Here is a 12,162-nt window from a genome sequence, read left to right on the forward strand (position 1 = left end):
TCTAATAATTTAGCAAACCGTTTTTATCTTTTGCTGCATTTGCCATGCCAATTAAACCGGGGCCGGAGTGATCCACTGTTAGATTTTCATCTTCAAAATACTTTCCATAAATGCTTACCGAACCACGACCATCACCAGACAAAATATCCCCGCCTAGTTCGTAAAATTACATTTCATATTCACAGATTCGTAAAATCACATTCAATCGATTTAATCTTCCATGCATGCTCCATTTTGATTAATTGCATGCGGTAGCGTTGGGCTTTAACCGTTTCACCTGGTTTTAGCAGCTCATAATACACGACACCTTTTTGATCCCACCAAATGCACAGCATGACCTTCTTGCAATGAATGTCTCGTTTTGACTGCGATGGTCCTGGTTGGCCTGGATCAACCTACGCTCCTTTACGTTTGGGGTTGTCGTAATAGACCCACTTTTCATCGCCCGTGACAATTCGATACAAAAAACTATGTTTTTTGTGCCCGACAAGATTTTTTTTTTGCATGCTTCGATTCGTGCTTTGAGTTGATTTTCGTTCAGTTGATGTGGGACCCATTTTCCTAGCTTTCGAATCTTTCCCATTGCGTGTAAACGTTCACAAATGGTTGATTGAGAGACATTTAATTCCAATGCTAGTTGTTTTTGCGTTTGACATGGATTTTCATCGAGTAATGCTTCCAAATCCGTATCTTCGAACTTTTTTGGCTGACCTGGCCGTTCTTTGTCTTCCAAATCAAAATCACCACTTTTGAATCGTTGAAACCATTTTCTGCAGCTTGAATCTACTGGAGCTTGTTTACCATAAGTATCCGAAAGCATTTGTTGCGCTTCAGCTGCAGTTTTCTTCATATCAAATAAGAAAAGGAGAGCACTTCGGAAAAACATTTTATCGCGATCCATTTTGAATTGATAAAAAAATAATGACACTGTGTCGAAAATAAATCTTTCTGCTCTGAATTAGATTGGCAAATGTCACATGTACAAAATGCAATTGGATTCACCTGTCAAACTTCATACAAGTTTAAGTGGCGACATCTAACAGTCAGCGGTAAAAATTAATCGATACACCCAATATTCAAAAATCGAAAACCTACAAAAATCCACCTACAATAATGAATTATGAAGAAATCAATGTCAAAAATTAAAACATTTAATTTGCTTAAAATGTTCAACGTGTCTTCATTATAGTCTTTATAACAGTCCTAAAAGATTAAATTTAGCCTAAATTTGAAATCAAATTATATTTAGATTAAACCCGACGTGAAATCCAAACTAATATAGTAGTTCTTAAATAAATAAGACTTTTTCACCTTAATGATTTCACAAAATGTTTAAAATTTAACCAACCTTGAATGCATTTCGATGAGAAAATTGTGCTTTGGATGAGAAAATTTTTTTCGCGAAAATTATTCGAATTTGCTAGGGATTTTCGCCTCAAAAAGTGACTTCCAAAAAAAAAAAACGATTTTATTGTAATTTCCTGAGGTTTTGCGCGGAGAAAATTCTTTCGATTTGCTAGGGATTTTCGCCAAAAAAGTGAAGAGCAAAAAAAAAAAAAAAAAAAACGAAATTTGTTGTTCAGATGAGAGAATTTTTAGTTTTTGAAAAATCACCCCCCCCTGTAAAATGTAGCTCGCACATTACTGTTCTATATGTAATGTACACACTGACATAAAATGTAGAAAAATCATATATATAATAGCGACATAGCGCTATAATGTCAAATTCTCAAAATACGTTGAAATCGAAGAACTATTTTTGGATTCAAAGAAATCACGAGATTCACCAAATTTACGTTGGACTCATAGGTGTCTCACCCTAAATTTCATATTTGGTATCGATTTAATATTGACTATTCATTTGTATTTGGTATTCTGCATAAATACCGTGCTGGTAATGCTTCTTTAAAAAAAAATTGACTATCAGTTTCTGAAACTGCGCATTTCTCACTGATATGATCGACATTTTCGTCCAAGGAGCCTACACGGTCAAACAATTTACTTAATTACAATTCAATTTAATGCTGAGCAGCTTTCATTCATATGCCAATGCTCCGGTCTGGTTATTCATTAATGGATAATGGAAGAATTTTCTGTGGTTATAAAAACCCATCCATTCTTGATGTCGTTCTTTACTTCCGTGTAAACCATAAGCACTCAAGCCAACATATCATAGGACGATTATAGTTGTCATATATTGAATGGCGCTGTATGTAGCCTATAGTCTTTGAACTAACAAAAATTTGTGGTGGTTCATGTCTTATTTAATATACAATAGTGGAAATTTATCCAATTCCTATTCTTCTAGTTCCTCTTACATTAGTGTAGGGGGATTCTTCTAAAGTTCAGAAAACGACGTTTGTATATAAATACCAGTGAAGTGAACCGGTTTGACATTTCTCATACAAACCGATTTCGGAGCGGTATCTCGGAATTGGTTTCGTTTTGTGTGAACGAAACGGAGCGAGCGGAACGTTCCGAGAATGGTTTGTATGGCGACGTATGTGTACGTGAATAGCAATGCACACTAATACACGTACAGCCATTGCACGGTCGTGTGTATACTGCACAGTGTAACCCATTGTCGGAACGTTCCGATTGCTCCGGTTCGTTCGGTAAGTAAAACCAATGAAATGGTTTGGTTTTAGTTCACTTCACTGATAAATACACGTAAAAGACACTTTTAGGCTCGTCCTATGCAACATATCTTTATAGCATTGGCACTTGAAATTGCATTCGTTTAAACATTTTGGAATTTTGGAAAAAAAGAGAAAATATATCACAATTATTAAAATTGAATTACACAACTGAATCTACCTTAAGATATTTAAAATTTATTTAAAAATAAAGTCGGTTCATGTCGTTGCATATGGCGTCTACCACTTTGAAACTTTCTTTTTTTTTGGCAAAGAATTCGGTCTATTGACTAGTTTCGATGTAAATTTGTGTGGCATTTTCTTTTTTTTTAACTGGTGGTGCTATCGCTGTTTGGTTCATCTTCCAGATTTTGATAGGCACTCCATGACTTTGTGATTGTTAGTATAGCACCTACTAGCAACAATATAATACCGAGGCCAGAAACACCAGCGGCAAGATATAGTCCAATCGATGGCAGCTGAAGTGCAATCTGCAAATGAACGAGAATATTGAGTTGAATGAAATGTAATTGAAAGAAAGATCTTACCTTTGCGCTCTTTGCTATTTTCTCATCAAGTTCCACGGTTTGAGAAAACCAGAATGTGGGAATCATTAACTTTGGAATATTCTCGTATAATCTAAAAAGGAACATTTAAAAATTGTCTTAGTTCCATTCAATTCAGATTCCTTTTTATAGTTACAAGAAAGAAAAATCAACTCACTTGAAATGACTAATCGGTTGAATGAGAGCGTTGATTTGAATTTTGGCATCAACGTCCAACGGTATTCCTGTATATGGTTCAAGTGACAAAGAAAATTCATGTTTGCTTTGATTTGGACTTAGGCCAGTGACGCTATTCACATATTTTTTATCAGCGAGATAAAAATGCGGAAACGATGCAAACACGGGTGCACCAAAACGACAATCGGACATATTATGAACACCACTCAACAAATCCGGACATGATTCTGTTGCTCCAGTACAATAGCAATTGTTTGGTAGATAATTTCGTCCATTATCGAATACACGTGAATCGCCCACCCATCGACTTCCTGTCACACCGAATCGTGTGTGCTGCTGTTGATATGACAGTGTCAAAGGTCGACACAAATCGGTGACAAACAATGATATATCACCAGTTGGATTCATGTCCATTGGCCAAAGCTCGCCAGATGTTCCCTTTAATTTACTGCAATCGCCATGATAATACTTTGTCTTATTCACATAATTCCATTCGGTTAGCGATCCCATTTGCTTAATGTCCGCTTGTCCCGAACGCATTTCAAAGTGGCCATCATACGACCACGATCCATTGCGATCAACAAACCATCCAAATTTCGAAAATGGCGGCGCATTGCCCACTGGTAGCTTTTTGACGAATGTTAAAAACGGATCGGAATATCCGTCGAACAATAGTTCTCTAACAGTTTTCGTAACCGTTAATTTCACTTTCATCACGTCCATTATTGCATTTGCGCCCATTTTTATTATCGCATTCGAATGTCGGAGTGAAAATGCAGCTGACTGTAAATAACATTGATTAATCGTTTATTCCGTAATTCAATTAGTAAAATATTAAGTAGATAATCCTTACCGCCGCAATAACATTCACATTTGTAACTTCATCATCTAGCGAACCATTCGACATGTTCTGTATGTAGTGCCATGTACGAATTTGATCGAATGATACGGTGTCGTTTTCCGGATGAAACGTAACATTAACACGCTTATGTTTTTCCGAAAACACATATGGGCCCATTTCAACGAAATTCGGTTTATAGTTTGGTGTGCGTATGTCATCCGGATTGGTCCAATTGAACATCGTGAATTTTATGTACATCGGAATCGGTGTCTCAATCCAGTTTTTATAATTTACTGAACCTTTCTTCAACTCCAGTTGCTGCGAGGAGCGAAAGAGAAGATTCACGAAATAATTAAATGGGTTTCTGGGTTTAATTCAGTTTCATTTTTACTTACTTTGTGCAAAATTAAATTGGCAATAGCTGGCCAAAGCAAACCGACAATTAATGCCAACAGTACAAAAAATGTTCCACATCCGAAGACCCAATATTTCCTGGATTGCGGATGACATCGTAAACACATTATGATAGTGAGTTCCTGCTCTTCTCTTTTGGGTTTTTCTCTGAAAATATTTGCAAAAAATATTTGCATTAAAAAAAGGGAAATATGCTTCTAAGTCAATCATTCACTATCAGACTTGCTATCAGATGAAACGGACAATTAATTTTGAAGAAAAAACACTGATTTCTCTCTAATGCGACTGAGCAGATAATAATTATGTATAATATTTTTAGAAAAATGCGCAATACTTGAACTCTGTTCCGGTGATAAGTAAAATTCAAAACAATTATTACAGAATGAAAACAAAATTCTTTTATTCCGTTGTGTTGCATTACGATAAACAGGCCGTCAGCAATTTTATTGCGATAATTTTATCGTATGCGATTCGGAGAACTGTGTTTATTGACAGAGGTCTAAAGTGCATATGCATTTGGTTTTGTGATTAAAATTATTCCAGCTTGGAATAAAAGAATATTGTCGATCGATAATCTTATGGGGGGAAATCGATGTGGTTAGTAAAAAAAACGCGTAATAATATGAGGACCAATATGGACATGACTTTTAATAGTATTTTTTCACGACGACTTTTGTTGTCAAATAACAGTCTTAAACCACCGATATATTATTGAATAATAAAATTTATTAGGTTTACTAGCTTATATATCGGAAAATGTAATCGTTTCAACAATCGTTTTTGCTTTGAACTTGATCGTTTTTGATATTTTTCAGAATTTTCAAAAATTGTAAGACTTAATTAAATTAATTGCGAGTGTAATGCACAAAAAAAAACGAGAAAATTGATCTGAATGTGACCCGTAACAAAATAATAAGAAAAATGACTAATCAATAATATTAAAAAAAATGTGGGATAATACGTGTGGAACGGTGTGGAATGTAAATGTAGAAAAAAAATCAATGGCTCAAAATGTATGGCGAATAATGTAACAAAAAGTGGTTTGTCAAAGTCCAAAACGATATTTTTTTGTATACGACTTGAACTACGCACCGTTTATTTTGGGTTTGTGTTTGTGAGTCATGCTGGTTCTGTGACATATTCAATTTATTTTATTCCAACGGAATTAAAATCAAAAGCATAACAAAAAGGAATCCGTAAATGAAAGAATCAATAATATGCGATTGTAAATCTCTGACGTTGGAAACGGAAAGTAAATTAATTAAATCGTAGAATAATAACAGATGGTATTTAACGAAGCTTTAGCGTTCACGTGACGACGATTAAACTGGAGATTTTTTCTATATCTTCGATGCTATAATTCAAAAAATGTGTCCAAAAAATTGTAAGAAAAGATCGTGTGTATGTTATTTGATGTTCACTTGTCACTTGATAATCACAATCTGAAACAAGTCGAGCCAAAGAAGTCATTTCAAAGTGAGAATTGCTTAGACCACCAAAAAAAATTATCAGATTCAGACAATATATAGTTTAGATGCAGATGCATGACATGAATGTTTTGAAATCACACGCCATGAAAACTCATAATAAATAACTATTTGTCATTTTTTCAACAACGAAAAAAAACGAATAATCAAAAGTTCACAATCAAATCTATCGTTGCATAGCGTTTAAACCAATTGATCAAATCATTAATGTTTATTTTTACACAACTTACTAGGTCTGATGCAATCAGTTTGAATGCAAGTTGAGAGATGATTACTAAATAGAAAAACTGATAACCGAAACGTTTCTGATCCGAACAAAATATGCCGATTTCTATTTAAAAAAAATTGAAACAGAGAGAAACAAAATACGATAATACATTCAATTCACAGTTCGGTATAAATACAAGTGACACGATTGAAAGCTTGATGAAAACCGTAAACATTTCATATTGTATCGCATTGTAAACATAATCAAAACAAATGTCGTTTCATCGGCAATCCACACGATGTTATACGATTCCACACCGACGCTTAATGAAAATATATTCGTCTAAATATAATTTTTATAAATTACGTTAAGTGAGCAGAATGGAGTCTTCTACCATTGTTCGATAAGTGGCTTTACCTAGGGGATAACCGTGAATTGCAGATCGAATAATTTATAATAATAAACGCTATTTCTCTCTATTTTTCACTAATTCTGCTAGTATTTCTACTAGTTTGTTCTAATACTGCTATTTTTTGCTAATTTCTCTAGTACGTCAAAAATATTGCATACGTCAGATTGACAGCATGATCGAATAACTGAAATGTGTTTACGTAAATGTTTCAAGTTGACACTTTCAACGTGTATATTTGAAGCAGGCACTAGCGTATACGTTTTCAGTAAGAAATCTGTCATCAAATCTACATTTCCGATTGCAATTCGTAAATTGTAGTTAATACAGATAAAACGTGCTTGGTTACGTGCCATTGAATATAAATATTTTTATTTAAAAATGAGAAAAAGCGTATTTAACTACATATTTTGATACATTTTAGTTCAACACTATTCAATTCGTTTGTTTTGTGAATTTTATTTTATTTAATTATTTCAATATATTCAAGAATAAATGCTTACTAAAGTATATACGTGTACAGTGCTAATTCTGCTATTTATTGCTAATTTTGCTATTTTCTTCATGTAAATTTCCCTATTTTTTTGCTAATGTGCTAATTCTAATTCGCATGGATATCCCCTAGGGCTTTACGGTACGACACGCTTATTGTTGCGAAAACAAAATTCGGGGATCCCGAAAAAGACAAAGAAATAAAAAAGAACGCAAAAGCAAGCTTGAAATGAAATCATTTGTTCATGATATGCTCGTAAAATGAATGCCCTTGGCATGATGAATCGGTAAATTAGAGAATTTTGAAAATATTTCAGCTACTTACAAACAATGATAAGGCAAATGTAAACACCATGCACCATTTAATTCACATGAATATAACACGAATTTCTTTGAAAAACGCTAACAATCCTCTTCTTTTGCCAAAACTTCCACAAAGTTTATAAATAAAATTAGCAAAATTCCGAATGAATTCGTTTTTTCTATACTTCACAGTATATTTGCACTGGCACTATGTTTGTTAATTAAATGAAAGTGAAACGGAATTATAGAGGCCACACAATTTGCAACAACAACAGAACTAAAAAAAAAACAAAATATTACACAAATGGCGAGCCTAAACGAAAAAAAAAATCACAAACAAAGCAATATAACTTGGCCTATCCCAATGCTATCGTCCCACTGAAATAATTCATACATCCAGTTCGGCTTTGTCCATTCTTTTTTTGTTTCTGTTTCGTTCTATATACACAAATGTTACTACTGCATCAAACGAAAATGCAAGTGTGTATTGTGTGAGTGACACTTTCTTCTCTATTGTTTTTATGCTTCAAGACGCACATGAGATGACAGTTAAGATCGGCAATCTCATTCGATAGACAAAGCAAATAAAAATCGATTCGCTTTCTTCTCCATTAAATTAAACAAAAGAAAAATTAACATCAAATTTTTTACTTAAGCTAATTTTGTTCAAAATAATATTCTTTCTGTTTTTGTCAAAACAATGATTCAGTCTGTTTTCGACACATCATTAAACGCACCCTTTTTTTCATTACGGAACTGTCAAACGCACACCGCGTGTTTGCATTGCATTGACACATTGGTTGAAGTTCAAACAAAAAGCCCGAGGTGTGCGAACGCGTGATAAAATCGTAGCAAAGAAAAAGTAAAAAAAATGGCAAAAATCAAGTCGCAAAAGAAGAAAAAGGTACAACAAATGGAGAAACCAGAAAATGAAGAAATTCCATTGCCTGGCACAAGAAAATCAGACGATCCATTGCCGAATGTGAATAAGGTAAGAAATGACATGCGTTTCATAGTTGAGAAACGGCAAATTAATGACTTATTTTTGTTTTGCAGCGAAACTGGACCAACAAACAACGTGTTTTGGTGTTTGCTGCGCGTGGTATAAATCATCGTGATCGTCACTTGATGCGAGATTTACGAACATTGATGCCACACCATCGTGAAGAATCGAAAATGGAACGCTCGAAAACGTTGAGTGTGGTGAATGAAGTTTGCGGCATGAAACATTGCAACAAAGCCATTTTGTTTGAAGGTCGTCGTAAACAAGATTTGTACATGTGGTTTTCAAATGTACCAGAAGGACCGTCTGCCAAATTTCTCATCGAAAACATTCACACAATGGGCGAACTTAAGTTGACCGGTAATTGTTTGAGAGGATCGCGTCCGTTGTTGTCGTTTGATCCAAAATTTGACGAACTGCCATATTTACAATTACTTAAGGAATTGTTCACACAAGTGTTTGGCGTTCCAAAGCATCACCCAAAATCACAACCATTCTTCGATCATGTTTATTCATTCACATTTTTGGATAAACGTATTTGGTTTAGAAACTTTCAAATTTTATCTGAAGACGGTGGTTTGTGTGAAATTGGACCAAGATTTGTGATGAATCCGGTGAAAATATTTGAGGGATCATTTGGTGGTGAACCATTATGGGAAAATCCAGACTATGTCAGCCCCAGTCGTCATCGCCAGATGTTGCGAAAAGCAGCCAAAGATCGTTATGTCAATCGGTTGGAGCAAAAGACTACATACGAAGTTAATCGACCAAAAACTACGTTCATTTTCAATGAATTCAATGACATTTTCCAAGGTGATCCATTGGCCAAGGCAACCGAATTCTTGGAACGAGAAGATCACGAAGAGGAAAAGCAAACAAAACGCCGAAAGAAAAATTAACTTGACACAGATGATTTTATTTTGATTTCTCTTTTTTCTATTTTATTCGTATGTAAGCTTTACAATTTTATGAAATAATAAAATTCGAAATTATAAACAAAAAAATATCAATAAAAAAATTCGTTCATTTTACTAGAATTTTACATACATATTTTTTCATAGGGTTTTCTTTTCCTTTTAGGTTGAAAATACAACGAAATAAAAATTGAACATAATTTGCACCAGAAATTAAGTTGGATAAAAAAGGTCCCTTAGGGGGTAGTTTTTTTTTTAGTTCAAAAAAAAGCTTGAAATTTTCATTTTTCTGCCGAGACAATTTGATGTATTCAAATTATACCTGTGTCAATCAGAGTTGTCATTGACGGTAAAGTTTCTGGCACAAACTCTTAATGGAAGAAGAATGAACTTTCTCAAGTATATCTTCACCTAATGCTGTTCGGAAGCTGTTTATAAAATCTCTTAGAATACATTTACAATACGATTGAGCCAAAAACAATAATAAGAATTCCTTTTTTTTCAATTAAAAAGCATTAACATACATAAAAAGCTAGTTATCTTACGACTTTTTTCGATGTTTATCCTATTATCTATTTATTATTAGCACTTTCATGGATTTAATTTTGTTTTCTTATAATAATACGCGGAACATATAAAACATTGCATATCCAAAGGGTTTTTTTCCTTCAACAGTCAGTTGGAAATTCTAAATTATAAGTTTGTATTGCTTGAGTGAAGTTTTTCTATTGACACGGAGAGATTTTCTAATTTTTGAACCAATCTGGACATGTTCTCCTGTGCATTGAGATCATTTTTACTATTGAATGGGTCACCACCACCTGAACCAAGCTCAAAGTGTAACTTCGCTAAACTCTCTTGTTGCTCGCGAATATCAGTCATTTGCTCCATGGTGCAACCGAATCCTGATGAAGAAAAAAAAACAAATCCATATTAAAGAATGTCACTTAGCTTAAGCCGAGTAGTTTGAACTGCCACTAACCGAATGCTTTCAATTTCCCCGAGTGAAAATCGTCCAGTAGGCCTAACAGTGCTTTCTCCATATGGCGGACATCAGGGACTTCTGATTGAAATGAATGATGTTTGAGTGATCGTGTGTCGAAACTAGCGCTTGATTGTGCATCTAAATTACTTTGCAAGCCTAATATCGACAAATCAAGCCAAAGAAAACGAAGACAAAGCAACAAAAAAGAGCGAAAAAACAAAAAAAAAAAAAAAAACAAAATGAACTTGAACAAATGTAAAACATAAAATAAACCAAGTATACATAAATGATGACATGAAAAATAATTCAAATCAATGAAATAAATTAAAAGCAATAAATTGCTACTAATTTGCTCTAAAAACGCTTGTACTAATCAATTGTAAATCAAACAATGGAATAAGCAAATTAAAATAAATGTGCGCTTACCTCTGGGCAGTTTTCGTGGTTTGGCCTTTTCTGTCTTCGGGTCGTGTGGCTTACGCTGTTCTTTTTCGTTGACATAAACAAGCCGCGGTGCTTCACTGGCACCTCCTTTGATGACAGAACAATTGCTAGAATCTTGTGTTCGGCTTGTTTCGCCACTCGAAAATATCTACAATGAAAAAATGATGACACGCCCAATTATCTTTTTATATGATTTAATTGCTTGGGATACTGCATTTCGGAGTATTTGTTATAGACAATATAAAAATAATCGCATGAACATTGAAATACATACTCGATTACTTAAAACGGGTGAATTTGGTGTTTGGACGGATTTTGGTGCGTTGGTCGGTGGTACGTTTGTTGTGATATTTGCTTGGTCGTCTTCAATTTCAACTTCTCCATCGTCGACCAATTTTTGGCGTTCGACGGCCGCTTCATCTTTACGCTCCATCGAAACGGTAGTGTTTTTAGATTTAATTCAATTTACAAATGAAATATCTTACAAACACAATAAATTAAGTCAGATATCTATATCACACACAAAAACTTGGCAGCTTTTTTTTGTCTTTCAATTTGTAAATGATACTTTGAATGATTCATTTGACGTTTAATGTTTGTTATGTTTTTTTTCTTTCGACAGCGTTTGACATATGAGACGAGATTTAATTTCGAAAATTTTCGAAATTCAAAATGTAAATAAATGCGACTGCACTTATTGTATTCATGGATGCACTTTGCTTTGGATATTTTTTTCAAGAATTCATTGGAAGAGGGTCGAAAACTATTCACGTTGATATGTTTAACAATTCAATCTCATTGAGAATGCAAACAAATCCCAATGCCATGACCTTAGAAAACCCATTGAAGTGTTATGAGTACATAAAACTCCGACTGACTTTTAGCTTAAAATACTCACTATAAATTGTTCATTCACAACTGAGTGTCAAATATTTGATGTATTGCCAAAATCCAAAAATAACCATAAAAACTCGTGTCAAGTCGACGAATCCAACAGTGTAATTTGCATTAAAAATCAAAACAATTCGACACATTCGTCACTTGACTTTCGGAATAAAATCAACTTATTCTTCTGTAGTGTTAAAAATTAAAAAAAAAAGAGCTTGTGAGTGAGAGAACAATTGAAATGGCCTTAATTTCAATTAATATTATATTCAAATATGGAACAAAACGCACCGAGCGTTTTGAGCATTCGAAATAATGTGTGCATTCAGTTAAAATACATATGTACGAAAAGCGAACGGTCCCCAAAGAAATAACAGCACCAGCAGCAGCAGTACCAC

General features: G+C 34.1%; 3 protein-coding genes across 6 annotated transcripts; 1 reads left to right on the forward strand and 2 right to left on the reverse strand.

Annotated features, from left to right (window-relative positions):
* Positions 1-1,552: 1,552 nt before the first annotated feature.
* LOC116343513 (protein croquemort-like) lies at positions 1,553-8,146 on the reverse strand. Of its 3 annotated transcripts, none has more exons than XM_031771594.1 (6): positions 7,556-8,146; positions 4,616-4,781; positions 4,233-4,538; positions 3,360-4,162; positions 3,185-3,275; positions 1,553-3,127 (listed from the first exon to the last, which is right to left on the reverse strand). In XM_031771594.1, the coding sequence occupies exons 2-6, from the start codon at positions 4,739-4,741 to the stop codon at positions 2,966-2,968; spliced, it is 1,488 nt and encodes a 495-aa protein (XP_031627454.1). In that variant the 5' UTR covers positions 4,742-4,781; positions 7,556-8,146; the 3' UTR covers positions 1,553-2,965. The 3 variants fall into 3 exon arrangements, with proteins under 3 accessions (XP_031627454.1, XP_031627455.1, XP_031627453.1); XM_031771595.1 differs by lacking the exon at positions 7,556-8,146 and adding an exon at positions 6,352-6,496; XM_031771593.1 differs by lacking the exon at positions 7,556-8,146 and adding an exon at positions 5,727-6,042.
* Positions 8,147-8,300: 154 nt separating this feature from the next.
* On the forward strand, positions 8,301-9,487 carry LOC116343514 (ribosome biogenesis protein BRX1 homolog). The gene is made up of 2 exons (XM_031771597.1): positions 8,301-8,524; positions 8,590-9,487. Exons 1-2 carry the CDS (start codon positions 8,405-8,407, stop codon positions 9,433-9,435), a joined length of 966 nt encoding a protein of 321 aa, XP_031627457.1. The 5' UTR covers positions 8,301-8,404; the 3' UTR covers positions 9,436-9,487.
* Positions 9,488-9,588: 101 nt separating this feature from the next.
* On the reverse strand, positions 9,589-11,866 carry LOC116343515 (coiled-coil domain-containing protein 28A). Of its 2 annotated transcripts, none has more exons than XM_031771599.1 (4): positions 11,154-11,866; positions 10,862-11,027; positions 10,433-10,513; positions 9,589-10,355 (listed from the first exon to the last, which is right to left on the reverse strand). In XM_031771599.1, the coding sequence occupies exons 1-4, from the start codon at positions 11,310-11,312 to the stop codon at positions 10,144-10,146; spliced, it is 618 nt and encodes a 205-aa protein (XP_031627459.1). In that variant the 5' UTR covers positions 11,313-11,866; the 3' UTR covers positions 9,589-10,143. The 2 variants fall into 2 exon arrangements, with proteins under 2 accessions (XP_031627459.1, XP_031627458.1); XM_031771598.1 differs by having other exon boundaries at positions 10,433-10,591; positions 11,154-11,852.
* Positions 11,867-12,162: the final 296 nt, after the last annotated feature.

The sequence above is a fragment of the Contarinia nasturtii genome, unplaced genomic scaffold (genome assembly GCF_009176525.2).
Source record: "Contarinia nasturtii isolate CC-2019 unplaced genomic scaffold, AAFC_CNas_1.1 Cnas_scaffold_1037, whole genome shotgun sequence".
NCBI lineage: Eukaryota > Metazoa > Arthropoda > Insecta > Diptera > Cecidomyiidae > Contarinia > Contarinia nasturtii.